The 23,914-nt window shown below is 38.8% G+C and overlaps 1 protein-coding gene and 1 long non-coding RNA gene across 4 annotated transcripts; both read left to right on the top strand.

The window, feature by feature from the left end:
- Window positions 1–479: 479 nt before the first annotated feature.
- Window positions 480–23,777, top strand: LOC144632251 (LLGL scribble cell polarity complex component 2-like). 3 transcript variants are annotated; one of them, XM_078490845.1, is made up of 19 exons: window positions 480–683; window positions 774–871; window positions 2,169–2,250; window positions 6,281–6,399; window positions 7,195–7,338; window positions 8,945–9,017; window positions 9,828–10,266; window positions 10,837–10,906; window positions 11,173–11,320; window positions 11,897–11,964; window positions 12,783–13,092; window positions 13,933–14,194; window positions 14,871–15,131; window positions 15,726–15,947; window positions 16,437–16,818; window positions 17,741–18,407; window positions 18,806–18,871; window positions 19,433–19,476; window positions 22,933–23,068. In XM_078490845.1, the coding sequence occupies exons 1-18, from the start codon at window positions 597–599 to the stop codon at window positions 19,451–19,453; spliced, it is 3,519 nt and encodes a 1,172-aa protein (XP_078346971.1). In that variant the 5' UTR covers window positions 480–596; the 3' UTR covers window positions 19,454–19,476; window positions 22,933–23,068. The 3 variants fall into 3 exon arrangements, with proteins under 3 accessions (XP_078346971.1, XP_078346972.1, XP_078346970.1); XM_078490846.1 differs by having other exon boundaries at window positions 22,930–23,024; XM_078490844.1 differs by lacking the exon at window positions 19,433–19,476 and having other exon boundaries at window positions 22,933–23,777.
- On the top strand, window positions 19,485–22,719 carry LOC144632346 (uncharacterized). Its single transcript, XR_013566889.1, has 2 exons — window positions 19,485–19,931; window positions 21,504–22,719. It is a non-coding gene; the product is annotated as an uncharacterized LOC144632346 (long non-coding RNA).
- Window positions 23,778–23,914: the final 137 nt, after the last annotated feature.

Genomic DNA, 23,914 nt, shown 5'->3' with positions numbered 1-23,914 from the left:
TCTATTCGAAGAAGCAATCAAATAAAAAGATACTTGTGTCCTTCCCCTAGTTTATCTACAATTTACGTTTTAAGAAGAAAACTTCAAATTAATATGTATACAATATTCGCAGTGGGGAACATAAATACATGCGGTTCATAATTTAGCATTTTTGTCCGCAATTGAAAAGGTTGCGGACAAGCATCAAGCAAAAATGTCCCTGGTTGTCAAAATTAACTCGCACACAATACATCCAGATCACGCGCGCCTAAACAAATATTTGTCACAAAAGACACTGCATGTGAACGTTCCCAAACTAAATTTATTCATGATAAAAAAATTCAGGGCAGTTTGGGTTTTGTTTGCGGAGTTTTGCGAAGCCAATCGAAGGCAGCTGAGTGTTATTTCGGCGCGCTTTTTAATCACGATACGCTCTCCAATTGGTCCACCCGGTTTGATTGACAGGGTGTCACATGACCCAAACCTCAATTTCGCAAAGGCGTGATTGATTTTCAAACGAGTCGCTCGCTGTAGTCTCTCTATTCGACCTTCCTAATAAATTATTCGTCTGTGTAGTCGCCGCATTTCGGTTCTGTTGGAAGGCGACCGGTTCAACAATGTTTAAGTTTTTTTCCAGGACACGAGACAGAAGCTCAGGCCATCTGAAGGACAAACTCGGGCAGGATTTGTTTCTGTTCAACAAGGTTTGGTTTTGGCGGTTTTCTCGCTTTCCCTTTGAATAGAATAAAACTCCTGGGACATGTGCTCGTATTAACACACTCAATTTCTTGCAGGCTGTAGAGCATGGATTTCCACCGAAACCCTCAGCAATCGCTCACGATGCCGTGCTAAATTTGTTGGCTGTTGGAACAAGCAATGGACTGCTGAAAATGTATCCTTTGCTTCCAAGATAAGAGTTCTGAACACGGAGCTCTCCCACCCTTAGCCAGACAGTACGTTTGGCTTTGTCTCAGAAATGTCTATAACACCTCGATAGAATTAATTTATATTTCGAGAAATGGCAGGATTTTGTGCCGGTTCTGTGCATGTAGGAAGTCGGTAGCCAGATCTATCAATTCGTAGTCAGGATTAAATTATGATTTTAATTGCACATTCAAGCGAGTAGTTGTAAAACCTAAAACAAAACTATACCTTCATGTAGCGCTTTTACACACTTCAAACATAAGCATTAGGGCTTAGTTAACCGTGTTTCTTTTATACTTCCAAACTGTAAGAACTCAGTCTCGTGATCTTAGTTAAAGCGAAATTGCACCCTGGGAGCAACCTTCAAAACACCTTTCTCAAGATGAGTACTTTCTCAAGCAATCTCTCGCACTTGCACTTGATTTAAAGAATCATTGTAAAAAAATCTTGCTCCTAAATTACCCATCGCCGTAGATTTCAGGTAGATATTTGGACAAATCTTAATTTCGTTCATGTCAGGAGCTCGCATTTTGCACAAACAGTGTAGATCGTTTATTCCTTCTTGTGCAACACACGTGTCATAGCTCGGTTAGCAAGAAGCTTCTATCGATATGCGTTCGATTAATTCCCGCTTTTTGTCGTCGCATTAGGTCCCTTGTAATGGCGTGCAGATGGTTGATTTACAAGGGATAATCTTGTTTCTGGAAATCTAACTAAGCTGATCTTTGATCATGACGAGGCAGCCTTCCAACAACTCCACAGATTTCGTGATGTTCTCCAAAAACGTTCACATTGTCTGTTGCTACGAGGGAAATTTTATTTTTGCGAAGAAACCAGCGTGTCGTTGCTTTAAATAATTCTAAATGATGAAGTTAATGTGGTTTCAAGCCGGGCGAAACGAAAGAAACAAGCATAGCATTTTACGAACTTAGAAACCGAAATTCTTCTGAAGCATTGCGGCCAAGCAAAATTCTGCGTTGACGATGCGTTCGTTTCTTCGACACAGTTTCATTCATAATTGAGCACACCGTTATTAAACTTTCCTTCATGCTCGATGTTAGGTATCGAGAGTATCTCTTCCCGCTAATTTTCTCTATTTTGCACCTGTTTGATGGCTGTTCGAGAATTGTCTTGTGATATTTTTTGTCGACAAAACTGCATTTAGGTATTTTAGTCACGCGCGCATCATAATTTTGTTTATTACATATTCACCATACATATATACACCCCTGCTATATATTTTTCCTTGACTTGCCTGCTTATAGCTATGGCCGACCTGGAGTCGAACTTTCCGCTCGACATCAGCAAGAAACAGTTATCCAAGAGTTACATTTTCTGCCAGAGCAGGTAAATAACTATTGAACACTCGATCGTTGCTTGTATGTTTATAATCCTTCGACTGTAATCGACAGAGGGGAAAATTAAGGGTGTGTTTTGCAGGGTGGGGCTTTACAACGAAATTACTTGAGAAAATTCCGCTTATTGCCCTTGAAAAATGCTAGATTTATGTCGTAGTTGTATGGAATATTGTCGACTGTGATCTTTTCTGCCTTTCTTAAACGGCTTTTGCATACGGAGTAGTTGGCTTCCAACACAGGAAATCAATATACAAGCTTATTTATTTTGTCTTGCACGAGAATAAATTTAGGGGTCGATTTCAAACATTGGAGTGACCTTACTTCTATTTTCGTTGTGCAGTTAGAAACCTGATCTAGACTTAATTATTTTCCTTGTTTCTAGTGCAAATATAATCCCCATATTACTCCTATTTTTGTGTTCGTTTGTGATGAAGCTTTAAAAAATTGGTTGGAATGTAAACAGAGATTCTAGAATTTATCAAAGTGTTGATATTAGCAATTGTTTATAAGTGAATAAAATCACTTGGCCTTAAATAGATAGGATTTCCCATTGCATGTACATCAATTCAATTTTACCTTGGAGATTTACATAATTACAACACTACAAAGACTTGCACTTTTCCTGGATATCTTTTGTGTATCGCCACAACATGTCTTTCCCAACCTTTGCTCAGTATCACATCATTCAATGCATGTGAGTTCATGGACCTTGTGTTTAGACGTATTCAGTTTAATTTTACATTTGCCCCAAAAAAGTGGTTGGACTTTGTTTAAAGTTCAATTTTCCATCATTTCTATTTCCAGCTCTGACGGACTTTGTACTAGTAAATTAAACACAGTCACTTTGCATCAGTAAAAATGCATTTTGTGTGTGCCAGATCTTCCATTCTGTATAATCTATAAAGGCTGAATTTCACTAGCGAAGCAGTTATAGTTGAAGTCATAACTGGAAACGTAAAAGCCTTTACGACCTAGTAAAAACCAAAAAACACAGTCATAAGCTTGACAGAATTTGGAGCCAGAAGTATCACAATGTTTCCATTTTCTTCCGATTGCGCTTATGACTCCAACGCTTATGATCCAGTCAACCCTCCAAGTTTATTTTTTTCCTTAGTGGCCATTTGGCCACCAACTACTCAAGTTTTGGTCGCCAGTGAAATATTTTAGTCACCAAATTAAGCTGATGCTATCAATCCTTCCTCTCAATTTTAGTCGCCAGGCTGGCGACCTTGGTTCAAATTTAGTCGCCAGCTCCAAAATTTTAGTCACCATTGGGAATAAAATGGTCTTAACTTGGAGGGTTGCCAGTGGAAACTAGATTGACTGAGTTGCAAGCAGAAGAACAAATCTATCACAATGCTAGCTCTCAGGCTCTCCAAGTACTTCCTTTCTGCTTAAAGTGACTTGGACAAAAATTGTCCGAGTCACAAGTGAAAACTAAATTATTTAGTTTTCACTACATCATAAACAATGGAGTCATAATCCAAATTGGAAATTCTGATTATGACTCCGACTCATTCATTGGTGAAAACTAGCCTTGCAAGTGTAGGTGGCAATCTTTACCAAGTATTTGCTCAAAACTGGTTAAAATGGACATTGAAGGACCGTTTAAAGTTACATGTAGAACAATAATTTGACTAAATCAAAGGCAGGTTATAGATTATACTATGGTCTAGTTCTTCATTGTAATTACCCCCAATGTTGAAAGAGGTCACTGTTACATGTTTTTAAACACTGCTGTTCTTTAAAATCAGGAATTTATTTAGTTTTCAATACATGTATATCATCCAGGGAACCATACTAAACATTGACAACTGTTCCCTTTAAGCGAAAATAATTTAACATTTAAAAACTTAATTACATTAAGTGCATAAACTATGCAATAAGGACTTGGTTTTTGCACAGTCATTTTCTCCACTTGCTTCTGATCTTGTTGGCTTCTCGCTCGACAAGTTAAGGGAAAAGAGGGACTTCTCATAGTGAAGCAAATTTCTTCACTCTCCATTTTGCACTTGCCACTCTGTTTATACTGCATTTTTTTCTTATACCCAAGACTAAACTGCTTCGTTGGTGCAAAATTTTGTATTACAAATTTTGTGTGGATGTCTGAGTGGTTTGATTTTTTGACTTTTTGAAATGCCATTTACTGCATTGCTAATTCAGAAATGCTATTATTGATAAAAGAACGTGCTATAAAAAATGTTATTTTATGCTTTATTGAAGAGAATGTTTAATTCTGTGAAATGTTGATCTAAGTTGTAATTGCAATTCTGCTCGTGGTAATTCATTTACTGATTTCAATTTATTATTTATTTTTGTGTGTTAAGTAAGAATCTTGTGTAATACAAAGAAAATGAGTGATCAGTGCTGTTTTTTACATGCAGATAATTAATGTTCCTCTCAAGCAAAACAGAAATTACCATGTGGATTTTAACCACTAGTCCAAAATGGATAAGATTTTTAACAAAGTTAAACATTCTTGCAACATGCCCCAGTTGTTCAATCAAAGGCTTTTGTTGGCCTGTCAAATTGGCAACAACAGTTCACAATAAGAAAGAATATTGCGGTGTTATTAAAATGGAATTTTGGCTAATCTATGATACCTAAATTTAATAGAAATCATTTAGTTGACTTTGCAAGGGTGCCATATACTTCTAATTTAATAATTATGTGATTGGGGGTAAATATTTTCTTGTGGTTTAGGCTTTTAGTCAAGAGGGATTGTTCTGATTTCTCTGCGTTAAACTACATTTATTTAGAACTTTTATTTAGCGATTTCTAGAAAGTCAGGGCTGCCACATGTCAGGAAACCGCTCAGGGAATTTTATTTTGAGTCAGGGAAATTGACATTTTGAAGAAAAGTGATCTCTACGATTTTTTCTTTTGGTAGTCGCTACTATATGATAATATCTGACATTTTGTATTTATTTGGTCAGGGAGTTTTTTTTTATATATTGAAAACTGATGTCTGTGACAACCATAAAGTACCCAGAGCTATAGCAATATTATTTGTAGCTTGTGTTGCATCTAGAAAACAGTGTTAGGAAGTAAAACAATACAGCGTTAGATGTTCTTACATAGTGACACGTATATCATCATAAATTGCTTGAATATTGGACCTTGCATATTGTAAGAAAAATATGAAAATCACAAATTCTGAATATTTATCAACTCAGTAGTAAATTGCAGAATCATTCAGTTCTTAAATTTTCCTTTCTTTCTCCACATCCTCTGATCCTGTGAAACTGTTCTTTTGACATATTCTAGACAAAAGTGAAATTTATATTATTTCAGATTGTACATTTGTATGCAAATTGTCTACAAATCTATTCAGTATAATAATGCTTTTCTTTCTGTTCAAGATTTATGATAGCTAGACGCTATCTCAAATATCACTTCTTAAACCGTTCTTTTTTTTTTTTCACACTAGTTGTAAAGGATAGGATTTGATTTATTTAACTAATAAGGAAGCCCTTATGGTGACCTTATTATGTTATAAAGCATGAAATGAAGTGACATGAGCAAGAAAAAGTGAATTGAAAAAATAATAAACTGCAGACAAATCTGTTTCTCAAGTAATTGAGTGCTCACGTCACTTCCTTAATGCTGTAGAAGCACTTATTTCCCAAAGATCTTTGCCTATTCAATTGTTTTGCCAAGCACAAATTATTTATAAAATACCAGGAGCGTAGGATGGCATTCCTGCTTCTGCAATCCCCTGCACTGCTACTAAGAACCTAATAATAGATTTAATATAGAAATTTGTGGTTGTACATTGTAATAATGTTATACCGAACACACAAAAGACATGTACATGTTCTATGCACCATAACATTTTGACATCATTCTCTTCAGTGGATTATGAACAAGCCAAGATTTGGCACAGTCACGCCATCTCCATAATTGATTTGTTGTTGTAGTTTGTTAAAGCAGGCAAAAATATTTTACTTTGCTAGTTAACCAAGTCCCTTTGGATTCTCTTCATCTGACCTCACCAATTGTCTATGGTTCATTTTCAGGGGCGTATCATCAGTGTTTGCGATGATGGAGAACAAAACACAATCCACCTCTGGGAAGTCAACAAAAAGGAGGGAAAATCGGTTCTTGAGGAGGTGAAGACATGCACACTGGAGGGAAGGTAGGAAACTATGTTTTTAGTAGAATGTTCATGTAACAATGTCGCTTTTTCATTCTGAAAATCAAAATTAACTTCTTTGCTTTCAGACTTGTAATGTATCAATATCGTATTGCACTTTTTCCCTTTATGATATTAATGCATTGTCTGAAAGCAATTAGGTGACAAATTAAGAGAATGAACGGGAATCATCTTGATGTATCTCTTAATTCTCAGAACTGATACCAAAAGAAATGTGAGACATTTTGTAAGGAGAATCAACAGGGAAGTAGCTAAGAAAAAACAAAGCAGGCTCATCAACAAACTCATCTGGCTTTTTTGGCCTGTGTACCTTCAAATTCATGGCAAGTTTTTATTTTCTATAGCAATTTAGCCGCTGATAAGCTTTCTTTCAGCTGGTGAAATAAGCTGGTAGCCAGCTCTTAGCTACATCCCTATTGAATCAAAATTTGAACTTGGCACTGGAAGGGTTAAGGCTTGACTTTTGTGTCTGCCTGAAGGTTTTGATTTACAAGAAAGGTTTTAGCTTCATTTGCATTTTATGTTCAAATTAGTTGGATTCCATGTAATTTGAGCTTTGTTTTCATTCTTTTTTGTTCTAATTCATTAAGGTTTTGGCAAATTATTGAGACTGTTTATTTTTTAACTTCCAAAGGAAAACTTTAAAAATCCATGATCTTGTTTTCGTAGACTATTGTAAGTTTTTGTGGGTCTTTTCTTGCTGTGCTAAACCTCTTACCTGTAGGGTTCCAGCGTCATTTCTTGTGTTAATTTTACATTTTTGTCTGGATTCTCTAGACTAAAGAAGATCTCTGTGTGTTGCTTGTCCATGAAAACCAATCGCCTTTACCTTGGCACAGAGGGAGGTAACATCTATCTGTTGGATATCAACTCGTTTGAACTTCAAGAATACATCATTTACCAAGATGTTGTTATGCAAAGGTTTGTGATGTGCTTTGAAACTGCATTCTTGGAACATGCTAACAAATCAGTTTGCCAATGCGTTCTTTTTCATGGCTATGAAAACTAAACAAAAAAGCTTTGTCCCATGTTAATATTTTTATGTCATTTACGTGTAGTTTACACACCCATAAAAACTTTGAAATACCACAAAACAAATGCATCCACTTGTAACATTACAACTAAAAACTTTTGTATCAATATTATTAACAGATGATGAGCTCACATAAATGAGTGTTGCGAAAATATTATTTTTCCACCCATCCACTTTAAACATTAATTACTGTAGCATTTTCAATGGACCAAGCTTTCAAGCGGCTCTCTTTTAGAACTGATTTGGCAAGTTTTATTTTAAGTGAAAACATCAAGTATTATTTTAAGGTGTGTAGACAGCCGGCAAAATGCCTACAAAGCGGAGTTTTCTGTGTAAGCCTAATCCCCTTAACCCCATGGTGGTTAATTATTTTTAAATTTCTTTTAGCATATTGAAATTAAGTAAGTTAAGCAGGCAGGTCATGATAGTGAAGAACTCAATTGTATCAGAAAAAACATTTTCGGTTAAGACCATAATCTTAGAATCCAATTAAAAGCTGTTTGGTTAAACAGGGTAAAAACTGTTTTGCAATTTTTGCAACTGTTTTGTAAGTTACGCATATGGTATACCAGGCACGTTTAGGTCCGGCGGGTCTCCCTCTCTAGCCTCTTCCTCTCTTTCCGCTCTCTTTTCTCTCCCTCTCTTCTCTCCGCCCTTCTCTCCTCGCTCCCGGCTCTCGCCTCGCTTTCGCTTCTTCTTCGGCTCTCTTCCTCTCTTCGTTGCTCTCTTCTTCTCTCTCGCTTCTCTTCGTCGCTCTCTCGTCTTGCTCCGGGGGGGGGGGCCCGCGGCGTGCGTGGGGCGCTTGGGCCGCGTGGGGGCGGGGGCGTGGTCGGGGGGGGGGTGGGGGGGGGCGGGGGGTGCGTGGCGGTGGGGGGGTCGTCTCTCGTTCTCGCTCCGCGGTGTGGTGGTTGGTCGGTGGCGTGGGCGCTTGTCCTCGGCTCCGGCGTGTTTTCTTCTTTCGCTTTCGGTCGTCTTTTTCTTTTTTTTCTGTTTCCGGTCCCTGGTTGGTCATGTTGTGTGCGTCAGCTCTCAGTTTCTCGCCTATTTGGACTCTCGGGCGCCACTTGGCATATGGTGGATCGGTCAACCCGGTAATCTGCTTAATTTTGGCCAGACAAAAGCTTACAGCCAGGCCAACCACATAAATTATACACCCTGTTAGTTGTATACCTCCAAATTTTCATGGCCTGTTTGCAGACAGGCAGATAATCAGGATTCCATTTTAATTCCGGTAATAAAAACCACAAAGCAGAAGTGGATTTTAACACTGTGTAAAATTCATGCTTCCACTTTAAACTTGTTTAACTTACCATTTTTAATTTGTGTGAATGGGTTGTCATACAGTTAGAACAGCAGTTTACTACCAAAACCAAATGCGTATCACTTACAGTTGTAATACAGTGGGATTGGGATTCGTAAAGGTCAGTTTAGAGGCAGCAGGATTAATAATCTGTTGCCACCGGATATTTACTAATGATGAAATTTCACTTATAGTGTCCAAGAAGAGAGCAAGACCAATGCTGGCTCTGTGGAGGCTATTCAAGAACATCCAGAAGATTCTAACAAGGTCAGAAAGCCCTGATGGCTGCCTATTTTGCATGCTAAAATTTATGCAAGGAGCCTTCTGATCGAGTACCGTAGATGATGTTAGTAATAAATGCCCCAGACGTCTATTAAATTTTAGGGGCCCAAGTGGTGGCAGTAAATCAATATGAGGCGTTTGTTAGATAGAGGCGTTTATTTTACTTTAACTGTAACGATGTCAACAAAACAAATAAGACGCGTAGTTTGATCGCTGAGTACCGTATTTCTTGCGCCGCCCCGCGCCCCCTCGCGCCGCGGGCGGCGCGCCCCGCCGCGTCCCTCGCCTTTCGGGCCTCGCCTCTCCTGCTCCCGCGCGGGTGTTCGCTGCCCATTGTCTTCTTCTTTCGTGTCTGTGCCCGCTCCGGCGCTGCCCCCGTCTCCGGTCGCCGCTCTTTTTCTGCTGTGGCGTCCAGCGCCTGGCGCCCGCCGTCGGTAAGATTGAAAACAGAAATTGTGAGTAGGAGACTAAGCATTCTGCACTGATTCAATGCCTGGAGTCATTGATGTCTTCATCATCGTCAGGGTCAACCATGTTGGCATTGTTGGGCTTTTTGATGTCCGAGTCTTGCAAGAAACTTAATTAATTGCATGATTTTACTCCATGGAGGGTTACCTTGGTTTTTGAGGCAGTTCTTGGTGGGGGAATCTTTTAGACACTGGGGTTCCTTGGTTTTTGAGACGGTTCTTGCCAGGGGGGCGTCTTTAAGACACGTGTATTTTTAGAGGGGGCAAACTTAACACCTTGAGAGTGGGTGTCTATTAGATCATTTACAGTAATCTTGTTGTTGTGTAGATTTTGATTGGTTACAAGAAAGGCCTGATTGTGCTGTGGAACCATGAGCGATGCAGTGTCCAAGCTACATTCAGCGTTCAATCATCTGACCAGCCGCAAGAGGTGGAAAGCGTCAGCTGGCATTCGGACGGAACAACGTTCATCAGTGCCCATGGTGACGGCAGCCTTACTAAGTGGTCAGTTGAGGGAAGTTTAGAAATTCCAAAGGCTGTCACCCCTCTGGGACCCTTCCCTTGCAAGGCTATCACCAAAGTGGAGTGGAGTGATTCTTCCGTGTTCTTTAGCGGTGGAATGCCACGTGCCAGCTATGGCGACAGGCACTGTGTGTCACTAATTCAAGATGCCAACTTGGTCGAAGGAGGTGACAACACTCCCCAAGTTGCATTCGACTTCACTTCTCGTGTTGTGGACTTTTTCACCGTGAAAGCCAATGGAGCAGGTTAGCGTGAAAACATTTTTTTGATCATTTTCAATCTCCAGGGAAATAAGCAACATGACATAACTAAACCCATTCTCATCCCCACAGCCCTTTAATTTCTCTTAGCAGGCTAGACCTTGCCACAAGAAAATAAAGGGCTCAGCTGGGGACATAAAATTTTTGAATTGATTCAAATTTTTTTGATTGGCTGTTTGTAACAAAGAATTCCTAAACAGAAGTCAAAAACCTAACAACTCTCTCACACATTCTTTGAAACATTGTGAACTGCATACATGAAGACCGTAAGGCCTAGAATCTAGGACTAATAAAAAAAAAAAAAAAAAAAAAAAAAAATTTATTTAAAAAGAGGGGAAAAATAAAAAAAAAAAAAAAAAAAACTGTGGCCCCCCCTAAAAAATACACTAGAATATTATAAAAACACTATATACATTGGGGACAAGAATGAACTAAACCTTACTGGAAATTGTGTCTCCAGAGCCCTTCATTTTCTTGTGTCAAGACCCAGCTGGCTAAGAGAAACGAAAGGGCTATGGGGACAAGAATGAACTAAACCTCACTGTTATTTTGTAGATCCAGCTTATTTGGTTGTGCTTTGTGAAGAGGAATTGGTTGTCATTGACCTGACCACCAAAGAAGCAGGGTAAGGCTTATCTATTTAATTCTCAAGCATGTTCAATACATAATTTTTCTTTATATTATCAATACATTGTCAAATAGACAAGTTTCAAGAATAAAGAAAATTTGATTGTCAACATATCAAAACATCCTCAGTTGACAGGGCACAGAATCACATCAAATAACCACAGTGGATGCGACAAATTTTCTTGCACCTATTAAGAGTATTGCTGATTGCCTGACTGGTTGATTTATTGATTGATTAGAACTTAGATGCTTTCCTTTGCACAGGTTCCCCACCTTCATGAAGCCTTACCTGGTGTGCCTGCATTCTTCCCCGATCACATGTTCGTATCACAGCCATGACTGTCCACAGAGCTTGTTTGACCAAATATTAAATGCTGGAAAGAAACAACTCCAAACTGACTTTTCTAGCGAGGTTAGTAATGTAGTGTATACTTAACAAATCAACCACATTTAACCATGGTCTACACTCTTATTGACCATAGATATTACAGGGATGTAGCTAAGAACTAACTAAGCTGGCTCACTGAACAGCACACTCTCTATACCTTCAAAATTACCCCAAATCTTTGTTTCCTTGTAAAAATTTCAGCCGGCGATCAGCTCTCTTTCAACCAGTGAAATTAGCCAGTAGCCGGCTCTTAGCTACATCCCTGAGATATTTTTATCAGCTTGTCAGATAACCCTTTCAGTTTGAAGATGACAAGTTCACTGAACATTTTGCTCTAAATGTCTCATTTTCATTTCACGACTCGCTGGTTCCCATTACAGTTACATGTAAATCCTGGTAACTCGAACCTTCAAGGGAAATCGAAAAAGGTTTGAGTTATTAGGAGTTCAAGTTACCAAGGGTAAAATTAGTAAGATAAGAAAATGACCTGAAGTGGGATTGAAAAAGGTTTGAGTTAGTGGCAGGTTCAAGTTACTGATGGTTCGAGTTATCAGAATCAACCGTATTTAAAAAAGTTTCCACCATTTCTCTCTCTTATAGAGCTGGCCCATTACAGGTGGAAAACCTCTGGTAGAGGGTGCAGACACCAAGGACCTTCTTATTACAGGGTGAGTTATACCGTCGATTGCATCTACCTGTTAAAGCAGGCGCTGAAAACATGGTCTCAAATGACGTCAAACGTCAGCGTTTCAGGTGTCAAACTTTGAAGTTTAGCAGACCGTAACGCGATCTTTTGCGCTCATTATACTCACCGTAAACACTGAGTACGGGCGAAACTTTACCTTAGAAATGGGGGTGGAAAAAATTTTTTTTATTTAAAAGAAAATGTGTCTTCCAAAAATTTTTTTTGAAAGGAAAAAATAAAAAAATGGGGGAAAAAAATCCCATTTTAAAAAAAAAAAAAAAAAATTTAAAAAAAAAAAAAAAAAAACCCCGGAAAGAAGTCCGAAAAAATTAAAAAATTGGCCGGACATTTTAGCATATTTGGTCGGACAATGTCCGATGACCGACAATAATTTCCAGCACTGGAAATGATTCAAGTGAACTTGTGTATATGCATATTGACACAGGGCAGCATCAGTTTCTCAGAAGAAGTCTCTATATCTAATCTCCGCCATTTTGAAACCGGAATGTGTTGAACTTTTGGCGCGAAAGTTGCCATTACGGTCTGCTAAACTTCAAAGTTTGACACCTAAAACGCTGACGTTTGACTTCATTTCAAAGCATGTTTTTAGCGCGTGCGTTCACAGGTAGATGCAATCGATGGTATTGTAGTAATAATTTGTATCATCAACATCTCAATTACCACAGTAGTTGGTTACACCTGCCTGCCTGGGAATTTTGAAATAGCCGATTCAAATTAGCGGGGTCTAACTGTAGTTGCAAGGCATGTCTTGCTAAACAAATTATGCTTCTCTTTCTGTAGACATGAGGATGGTTCTATTAACTTCTGGGATGTTTCTCAACTTGAAATGTGCCTCATCTACACTCTTCATACTGGCAAATATTTCGTTGGCGAGCATGAAGGGCATGAATCTGAGGCCAGGGATGCAGAAGAAGAAGTATGGCCCCCATTTAAGAAAGTTGGTAACTACTGCCCATACTCTGATGATCCACGATTTGCTGTGACTAAGATAATCTTGTCGTCAAAAGCAAAGACTCTGACAGTTGCCGGAAATGGAGGTCAGGTCCTCATCTTTGACTTGTCTGAAGAAGAAACCAGTGTGGAATTACAGGTACAACTTGTTCATAGCTGAAATAAAACATTTCAAAATTCCCACACTCAGTTTGTTGTTACATGTAGTCTCTCACTTTGATTATTTTTTATTCTCCTTACCTGTTATGAGAAGTGAGTCATTGATCACTCTTGTGGATAGTTCCAAAAATAAGCCTCTCCCTCCCACCAGCTGTTTATAAGCCCTCCCTATGAATACTCCCACCTAAAAGGGATGTTGAGCAAATATACCCAGGTTGTTTTGGAAGTTTACAGTGGTTTTTACAGAGAAGAGAGTACTGGTTGATTTCCTTACCAACTGATGCACTAGTAAGTGCCACTGTGTCCCACAAAGGACTGTTCCAACCAACCAATGTTGTTTTACCTCACCTTTCAATAAACAGGCAAACTCTGAAATTCAAAACCCAACTAACCATTGTGTTTTACACTGCCGCCAATCACAATGACGTCAACAACGAACAGACCCTGAAAAATGAAGTAAACATGCTTCGAAATGTACCACCAATCCCAGCATAAATTGAAACTGCTAGTTTAGTTTGGGTTTCAGGTTGTATGTTTTTAAAAGCTGCAACCAATGCAGCTTTCAAGCCGGCATCTTAAATGTAAATTTCTTGTGTTGATAATATCCGTCAGGCATGTCACTAATGGCAGGCTGCCGGCTAATTTCACCAGCTTAAACAGAAATTAAATCTTCCTGAAATTTCACACGAAAACAAAGATTTAGGTAAACTTTAAGAGCTGCTAAGGGCAGAAAAGGCAGCTGAGCTTGTTGATGAGCCAGCTAAGTGTTTGCTTACCTACATCCCTGATTCATACATATCAAATAAACTTTTTTTATCAGATGGTTGAAATTGACTTCACTGAAGACAAAGAAAATTTCCAGTGGAAGGGCCACGGTCCACTGCTTCCCAAGGAAGGTTCGATCACAGTTCCTGCAGGTTTTAAACTGCAAGCAGGTCTCCAGCTTATTCCGGCTGCACCAGTCAGTGCGCTCGTTGTGGAAACTCGTTGGGGACTCTTGGCAGCTGGTACTGTCCATGGATTCATCTTGTATGACTACCTAAATAAGAAGACAGTTACGACAAAATGGACAGTCAGTCAAGGTAGGTGGTATTTTGAAGGCTTTGAACTCCCAACAAGATCTTAACCAGGATTACAAAAAGGAACATTATCAAATCCATCTAGCTATTAACTTTAGTTTGGTCGTGCGATGTTGGAGGTCTTTCCTGTGGGAGGTGCGATGTCGTGATTTTCTTTTTTTTTTCTTTTGTTTTTGTTTCTGTTTTTTTTCGTCTTTTGTTTTTAGTTAAGGTTTTGTATCCCTTAAAGAACAGGTAATACAGGCAACCCTCCAAGTTTATTTTTTTCGTTAGTGGCCATTTGGCCACCAACTGCTCAAGTTTGGTCGCCAGTAAAAAATTTTAGTCATTAAATTAAGCTCAGGCTTTCAATCCTTCTCAATTTTGGTTGCCAGTCTGGCGACTTCGGTTCCAGTTTAGTTGCCAGCTCCAAAATTTTAGTTGCCATGGCAACTAAAATGGTCTTAACTTGGAGGGTTGAATACAGGCCACATTTTCTTGCCTCAAACTTTGTGCAGCGTGATAGCACAGCAACATTTTCCAACTTGCAGTGCGACATAATTGTGCACCAAATTGCAAAAGAATGTTACTTGGCTTATTGTACAAATAATATTTCACAGACCATGCTTTTTTGTGTGACAGAGTGCAAATCTCTGACAATCAGCAAGATTGAATTTGTTCTCGGCATTTCTCTTTCAAGAAACGGACAGTGGAGAGCATCTCTCTAGAAGAAAATCCCTAAAAGAAAGCATCCGAAGATCCTTCCGTCGGTTACGTTCTCGTAAAGGATCCAGAGGTGGTGCAGAAAGGACACCCAGGAAAGAAGGAGATGCTCCAGCATCACCCACACCCGAGGCAGTGGCATCACCCGTGTCCCGCCTTGTGGAGGAAAACCGTGTAGATGAGAGTGTACTAAGCATGGTGCGCTGTTTGTACTTTGTTGACACCTTTGTTAGGGACGGTAAGTCATCAATTTCATGTGTATATTTACGATACAAAACAAGCATTATTGACAACTCCCTGAAAAGGGCTTTTCAGTGACAATTAAATGGATTTCTGCAGAGCAACTGTCATAATTTTGGAGATTTTAACTAAGATTTTACCAAATCTTAATTTTGGCAATCCTCCCTTTTTCCCCCTCAATAATCTTAACCCAGAATCAGATTCTTGTTTTTGGTTAGAGGAAATGTGAAGTTATGAAAATAAATTTAAATGTTTTTAAAACATGATTCTGTTTTGATTTTCTTTTATTGTATATATCTCAAATCAGCAACCTTATTGCCTGATGAAGACAAGCAGTATGCAGTCAAAATGTCACAATTCACATCATGTGACTACATCATGAGACAAACAATAATACTTTATTATTATTACATTTTCCTGTAGAGTTTGTTATTGAATTCTTGAGCTCATAAACTAGCGCCCTTGAAATGCTGGCTCTAACGAACCATGTCTTTAAATTCAAATCAAATCAACTAAAATTTGTATTCATTTAGTAAACCATATTTTCATCTACCCTTTAATAAACTGATATCCACTAAACCTTTGTCCACAGGAGTTCATCACTGCCCCTCACTCTGGGCTGGAACCAATGCGGGGCACATCTATGTGTGCTACCTGACAATTCCTGAAGGAGAAAAAAGAAGCGAGAAAGAAGTTGAAGTAGAGATCGGCAAAGAGATCAAGCTGAAACACAAAGCACCTGTTGTATCCATGTTTGTTGTTGACAAGGATGGAATGCCGCTACTGGGAGATGTGATGGAGGATAAAGACAAGGGTAATTTTCATTGCTTTCGTTATCGTAATAGGTTACAAAATAGTTGGACTATGGATTGCGCAGTTCTTTCCTGGGTGTGGGGTTTGTTTTTTTTTTTTAGGGAGATAAAAATTTTTTTTTTTCTTCCCAAGGACAGAGGGAGAAGGATAAAAGGGAATATAACACAAACAAAAAAAAATCAAAAAAAAAAAAAAAAAAAAAAAAAAGGGGGGAGGAATAAAAAAAAAAAAAAAAAAAAAATAACAGGACAAGATAATAAGAGGGGGGGGGGGGGGGGGGGGGGGGGTCACATTTCACACGGGAGAGTGGCAATTCCCCTAGTTATTTTGTGCTAAAAAACCAGAGAAAATGTCTAATCTGTTTAGCCACAAGTCTCTGTAAATGGCATTGACAGACCACCATATGAGCTGCAAACCACATGTTCTCTTCCAGTCCAGTACTTAAATAAAGTTCTAAATTGCTGGTTTCATTTTTTTGCCAATCACCTAGAACCTGACATGAGCGGAACACATTCCTTAGTGATTTGCTCTGAAGAACAGTTTAAAGTGTTCAGCCTGCCGCATCTGAAGGCGCGTAACAAGGAGAAGCTCACAGCCATCGATGGGTCAAGAGTGCGTAAGATTGGCCTGATCAATGTGAGAAGCAAGAATGATGATTCCGGAATGGTCTACCACTGTCTGGCATGTGTAAGCAACCAAGGAGATTTGATCGTTTATTCCATTCCAAACTTGAAAGTTCAGGTCAAGGCCTCAGCTATGAAGAAGTCAGATGTTGACGCCATTAGATCGCTGGTGTTCTCTGTCAGTGGACAAGGATTCTATCTCAGTTCAAGAAGTGAGATGCAGAGGTTTACACTCTCTGCAACCGACTTGTAAGTGTGGTGGTTGTTAATTTCATCTAATTTGTGTTTAACTGCTGTCATTCAGTGACAATGACAGTAAGCTGACTGTAAAGAGTTTATTTGTGACCAATTATGGTGCTTAGCGGTATTTGTTTTCCATTGTAACCAGGATTGATTTTGATTGACTTTGCATGTTTTAGTCACATGATACAAAATCAGCCATGCTGGGCCGCCAGTTACTCAGTGGGATATTTAAAACAAAGGAAGGTGACTGGTGCGAGTTGCCTTGTTCTGAATACCCCACTGTGTGTTTTGTGTCCCAGTGCGGCTGATTTTGTGCCATGTGGCCAGGTCAAGCAAAGGATCTATTTATTTAACTTTCCAGTTTGTTCTTTAGAAAACCCTTGGCGAGAAATTGCCTCTCTTTATGCAGGTTAACTCGTTGAAATATCAAGTACCAATCAAGCTGAAAAGAGTGGAATCCAGATTTCCAAACCCTTGATGTTTTTAACTTCCCAATATTCAAACAATCAGCCAAGCACTCAAATTTTACCCCGTCCCCAGTTTCTCGAAACGGATTTCTCAAACCAACTTTCATTTCCTTGGAAGATCCATAAATTAGGATTCACCTGTAATTCCATACTGATAAGATGCCTGTACATGTAGGCCTGACAGGAATCTTTATTGGGTATAACTGTAGGTCTGGTATGTTCTACGCTCAGTAGAATTCCAATGAAAAATGCATTTATCAGTGATGAAGTTCTAAGCCAAGAAAAGAAGGCAAATAGATAAATTAAAATCAGTGTCTCTAAAATGGGCACACATGTACTATGGAACAGCACCAATTCTCAGTCTTCTCTAAATGATTGCTGAAGTACAGTAGGTGCCTTCTCCGTGTGTCCATTTTGAGTGGTATCCACTTTTATTCAAGACCTTCTGTTTTCTTTCACAGGTTGAGACCAGATTGTGTGTTGGAGCTTGCCGAAGGAATGAGACCCCCTGAACCAGAGCCTGAGGTTGTCGCCGAAGAGGCTGAAGAAGACACGAAAGAAAGAAAGAGCTCAACATCCAGCTCATCATCTTCGTCATCATCATCAGACGATGAAAAGGACGAAGAAAAGAAACAGAAGAAGAAAGAGAAGAAAGAAAAGAAGAAGAAGGAAAAAGGAGCTGAAGCTGTTATCGAGGCTGCAGCTGCAACTGCAGTCGCAGCAGAAGTTGCAACTGAAGTGGAGGAAAAGAAGGAAGAAGCTGAAGATAAGAAAGAGGAAGTTGAAGAAAAGAAGGAGGAGGTGGAAGAAAAGAAGGACGAAGTGGAAGAAAAGGCAGATGACGCTGCCATGGTAATCGCCGGTGGAGGAGCAACTGTGACGCAGATTGTTACTGAAAAACGAACCTACACCCATCAGTCATCCTCATCTGAGGAAAAAGGTGCCCCAGAACTCATGACGGAAGAAGAAGGCAGTTTGTTCTCAACTTCAGAAATGTCATCTTCAGTCACCACAACCACTCGTGTTGTCAGCTCCAAGCAAGTCTTTACCTCCTCCTCCACCACGCAGCAAATAATCACATCAGAAGGAACTACAATAGAGGCACTTGAGAATGGTGAATCTGAAAAGGTAAGTTGCTTAGTAATATTACAGTGCTGTGTGCCATATTGTTGCCACTTGAGAAAGTTTTTGATAAATTTTTGGCAACCTTTTTACCATTGTAATGAAAATGTTGTTTACAGGGTTGGTGTGGGCCCTGATAACCTGGAAAGTCCTGGAATTATATTGTGGCACTTTCCAGGACTGGTTAGTCCTGGAAAAAGACAACCGGTCCTAAAGTTCTGTCTGTCTCAGTCCTCTCATCCATGTGCGCAGTGGAGGAATGAGATTGGTGTGGGGTGTGGTCCTGGTCATTGGTCCTGATATGTTGTGAATAGTATGAATCCTGTGTTCACTGATAAGGTAGTTCTGCAGAGATAGTGTGATTTCTCTGATTGCTAAATTTTCACATTTGTTATCCATTTCAGCTTATGTTGACTGACTCAGATCTACAAAAAGCAGCTGAAGATATGCTAAATGATGCTCATGATGAGGTTAGGAAATTTTCTGTTTGTTACTTTTTTCGCAGGTAAAGCTTACACCCTAAATAATCATGTGTATTTCCATTTTGTTTGTCAGTGCTTCTGTTACTCATTATACCTATTATAGAACATATTTCTGCACAAAACGGCATCCTTGTAACCGAATTTACATGGTTTCTAATTTTAGTACAAAAAATTAAGAAGTCCATTTATGGAGTGCTCAATCAATCAAACTTGGGTATTGTGGTATACAGTAGTTTGCTACATTAAGTGGAACAAACCAAACTGTTTTCCTTTCAAAACGAAGTCATCCAAGATGCAGTCTAGTGGTTTTTGTGAATTGAGTTTTCAAGTTCAAATCCAGATTTGATTTGTTGAAATGTAAATGACATTACAGATAGGTGTGTTTGTTTCACAGATGTATTCATTTAAGTGTTGATTATTTTATTTTTTCACACTTGAAATCATTATTTTCATTTAGAGTAAGCTTCTGTTTATATTTGTTTTCTGTTTGTAAAACTGTTTAACACTACTCTTTTAAAGAGTGCTTATCATTGCCATAATTGTTTTTAGGTTGAGCAAGCTTCCAGTTGAGAAAGGCATTCATTTTAGAACAGGTCCGAGTGCAGTTACTTTGTTTACATTGTTTATTTTGGCATTTTTGTGTTTGTGTTATGACTTTTTCATAAAAATACCTCCTCCAAGTAGAATTTATTTTGTTTTCTTTGTAACATGAGAATTGTGAGAGCTCCACTGTTCATTAAACATTTGAGTAAAATAAACCTTCCGACTAGCATAAAATCACATAAGAATGGCGGTCATTTAATGGCTGAATTGTTTATGTTGAACATAAGGTTAGGTTTTTTTAACAGTAAAATAACTGCACTATAGCTACAATGTTAAAGTTTTCAAATGAAGTTAAGATTTCTGCTTATAAACAAGTTAAATAATGTCCAGTAAAATGTTAACACAAAGTTATGCAGTTAGTTTAAGTTCAACTTTTTTATCCTGATTCTTCTTGCATTATTTTATTCTCGCATCTTGAACATTCACATACTTTTGATAACTTAAGGTGGTACATATGGCTGAAGCGCAAAAAAAAATTTTCTCGCAGTTTGGCTTATATTGTACCTTTTGTGTAGTTATGTTGTTATTTTCGGAGTAGGGCTCGCTGTCCGCTTTTTTGGAGAAAGCGAAGATTAAAATTCGTTGTCAGGTCCGCCATTTTGAAATTTTGCGTGTTTACTCGCTTCCGGTCTCGCGAACTGCAGGATGCCATCGAAGCTACAGCAAAGCAACAGGCATTGAAAGCTCAGTTAAATCTAAAACAACCAGCTATTACAACAGCGAATACAATATATTCTCTCATATACTTTAATATCTCAAATGGTGAAGCTATTATAAAAGTAAAAAACCGTGCCGGGACATGGACACAATCACACAACGAAAAGCGTACCGCGACCAGCAAAAAAAGCTGACAAGTCATTGAGAATGTAAGTTAGAAGTTTATCTTCAACTACTATGCGCGTCCACTTTATTAGAGTATCTTCATACGTAACCGCAGATCTTGGTTCATTCCCCGGCCATCCACAACTGAATGTCTCTGGATGTTTTCTCACGTGGGCTTTTAAGCAAAATCGTTGATAGGCCACAACAGAAAAATAAATTCACGTACTACACGAAAAACGGCTCGGAAACATCTTTGAATTCTTTCCAGCTAATGAAGCATTCGAACTAGCCAGAATACTTGTCATCTTTTGCGATCGATCGTACGAAAATATACGCGCGTCCAACTCCTTTTGTGTGTGCTGTAAACACAAGAGAACGCCACTGTTGTCGCAGGATATTTCGCTTATCCTTCACAGACTATTTCCACCGAAAAAATTACAAGATTATAGGCTGAAAAAAGCAGAACTTGAATCGCCACGGCGAAGCATCTAAATACCCTTGCGTGTGCACTCGATATGTTTACTCGAACACGCGCGTCGTCGCGCGATGCTTATGCGTAATGGCAAGTGCGCATTGTTTCCGCTGACAGATCGCAGTGCCATTGTTTATGGCGGTTGCTAGGCTCTCCTTTTTTTCTCTCGGGACCGTAGCGCTCGCTTCTCTTCCGCAAAGCAATGCAGAGAAACGAAAGGCGGGGCGGGCCAAAAACAGGCAAACGACGGACTCGGGTGGAGAAAAAGAAAATTTTCCATCGTTTTATGATTCTTGTGAATTTGGCAGAGTTAATACACACAAATGGAGCCCCTGACTAGCCGACATTTTTCGTGCATCGGATCGATATTATGCCCGTTATGATATGACGTGACTGGTTTAGGTGGTCGATATTTCCGTAGGAATAACAACTGGATGTCGGCTAAGTCACAGAAGAATTGTTTTTATACAGGTATTTGATAGTACAAAGAAGAAAGCTATCAAGAAAAGAAATGGAGAAAATAAAGTAATTATTATTTTGAGTGACATTTTAAGGTGTCAATTTTACACCTTTATGACCGGAAATTGAAAAATGTGAATTCAAATTTGGATTCTACGGTAAAAATTACTATAGAATAGTGAATTTAGGGATTTAAAAAAGTTAATAAAATATCTTAAAATGGGCTCTTTTTAGACGCATTTTAGCCATATGTACCACCTTAAGACACAGGTCCATTGCATTTTTCTTTTTATAGGAGTGTATTTTCATTGTTTATAAAACTGAGTTTTCACTAAACATGTTAAATGAAGCAAACAGGCAAGCATGTGCATGTATCAGTCCAGAAAGAGATAAAAAATCTTTCTTTAAAAATGCATACAGTTGACGTTTTGTAAAAATGTTAAACATAATGACTTCTAAGTATTAAATGCCAAAACTGAAAATTACTCAACATTTATAATTAGCTGTCACTAAAATGTTAACAACCATAACTCTTTGAACTAAAAATAAGTCCAAAACAGTCTGATTTTTTGTTTGAGTATTTTTAATTCTTTTGGCAAAAATCCCTCTACAGACTTAATTTAATAAACCTAATGCATATAAATTGTTGTCTGTATTCAGGGCATTACTTGTTCTTTAATGTGGTATTAATTAATATTGGTGTCATACATTGTACCTGTAATCCCTGTTACAATATTTAGTTGAGCGAGGGGGCGCGACACATGTTTCTGTAGGTGTGCGTCAAGACTGTGGGGTGACCCAAAGGAATTGCTGTGTAGGCGCAAGCTGTTACTTTGTGTTCCTCCCTTGGATGTGAATGGTGTAGGAACCTAAATCAAACATTTCCTTATTTCTTCTCTAATGCAGACATGTCTCCCCCCCCCCTTCCCTCCTCCTCCTCTTGTTCCACTGGGGAGCAGGTGATACCAAACATGCAGTTGTTTCTTTAAACTTGTACCAATATATCAAGCACCATAGCTGCCAAAGGCATTTGTTCATTTTGTTTGGCTAATGTTAGCTGTTCTGTAGCCCCATGCTCCTTCCCCAATTCTTACCTTCATCTTCACCCTCGTGAAACAAAAATTAAGCACCAAGCAGAATTTAAAGACCTTGAAAGGAGTTATTTACAATCTAGTAACTAATCGTTCATGCACAAAGAAACACTAAATTACTTTCTAGACGGAAAGAACAGTTGCCTTATTGGGTGTCCCACTTTCCTCACCCCTTAAGACAAGCATCTCTTTTTTGATTAGAAAAAAATAGATATTTATCCTGCATGACAGAAAATTTCATATTGTGTCAAATTGGATATCAAACCATTGCATATCGCTTTTCTATGGTTTGTCGGTTGTGTGGGGTGCACAGAGTTTTGGTAGTACAATAAAAAAAAGCTTTTAAATTAGCCCTCCCTCATCCCCCTCAGCTTATGTTCTTCATAGAAGTATCTGGTCTATTTTAACCAAGCATAATTAATATGTGGAACCTTTGGACTTGAATGTCTGATGTCCCACGTGCGGAGGGGAGGGGGGAGGGGGGTGAAGAAGAAGGGAAGCAACTTGAGATGGCTGTCTGACTTCTACTGGTATGTTTGTTGCCTGTTGGCAGAAGGTGATGCAATCGCTAACGCTGTTTTTTTCTGTCTCTCCCCTAACAGATGGATTCTTCTGATAACGACAAAGAACTAAACACAGTCAGGGGGAGAGGATTCAAGAGCCCAGGAAAACTGTTCATAAGGAAGAGCACTGGGGACGAGGGAACAGAAACTGCGGGCTCATGAATCTTGATTTTGGTGTTAGCCTTGTATTCACTACACACACTAGGGACTTGAATCTAGGAGGCATTTATTACATTACGTTATCTCTTCTAGTGGATGGAAAAACTACAACAGCCTTTCGGACGTTTTTGTAGCCAACCGACCATAGTAGCTGTTTCAAAGTTTTAGTTAATTTAGTTAGCAATAGTTTTTCTTTCTGTCTACTTGTAGTGTGTTTTTTTTTTTTTTTTTTGAAAATCCGAAAGTATCGGAAAATTTTCAAGAAGTAGATAATAAGTGAGGTAACAAACTAGGAGTATGGTAGTTTGATTACAAATATTCTTTGAAATTGCAGAGATGAATTTGAAGCTAGGCTAGAAGGAAATTTTGGATGCTCTAAGCATCTTTATTTAACTAATCTTCTACCTCAGTCATTTTTTTTTAAAAGGAGAAATTACCTTGTGTCTAGGTTAAGTTGCACTCAAAAGCTTTTTGCGTAATTATATGCAGGCTTTCTCTCCTTTTCATCTCTGAAATTCCCGAGGCATATCGCCAATCTTTTCAGTATTTTTTCTTCAATTGGAGTGAACTTTGTCTCGCTCGTTTACTCGTTCGTCTGTTTGCAGTAAAAACACGGCAAGAGTTTTTGCTAAGTCGAGTGCCCCTGCGCTTGAATTAGATTTTTAACTGTAGAATAATTGTTTTAAAGAGTGGCTTCAATTAAAGGTCGTACTTGTAAACTTTTAGTGGCCGTGATTCTTTGATTTAAAAAATATATAGACTTGCCCCGAGTCGACTCTTAGGAGCGACGAAGTCTATTGCTTTTCTTCCTTCGTTAACCCCTAAGCCTCCCATTTCACTTCTAATCTTTATAGCCACTGTG

Source organism: Oculina patagonica, chromosome 12, assembly GCF_052425735.1.
Source record: "Oculina patagonica isolate OP01 chromosome 12, crgOcupat, whole genome shotgun sequence".
NCBI classification, from domain to species: domain Eukaryota; kingdom Metazoa; phylum Cnidaria; class Anthozoa; order Scleractinia; family Oculinidae; genus Oculina; species Oculina patagonica.
Note: the sequence above shows the minus strand (reverse complement) of the source record. Positions and strands in the feature narration are given on the sequence as shown.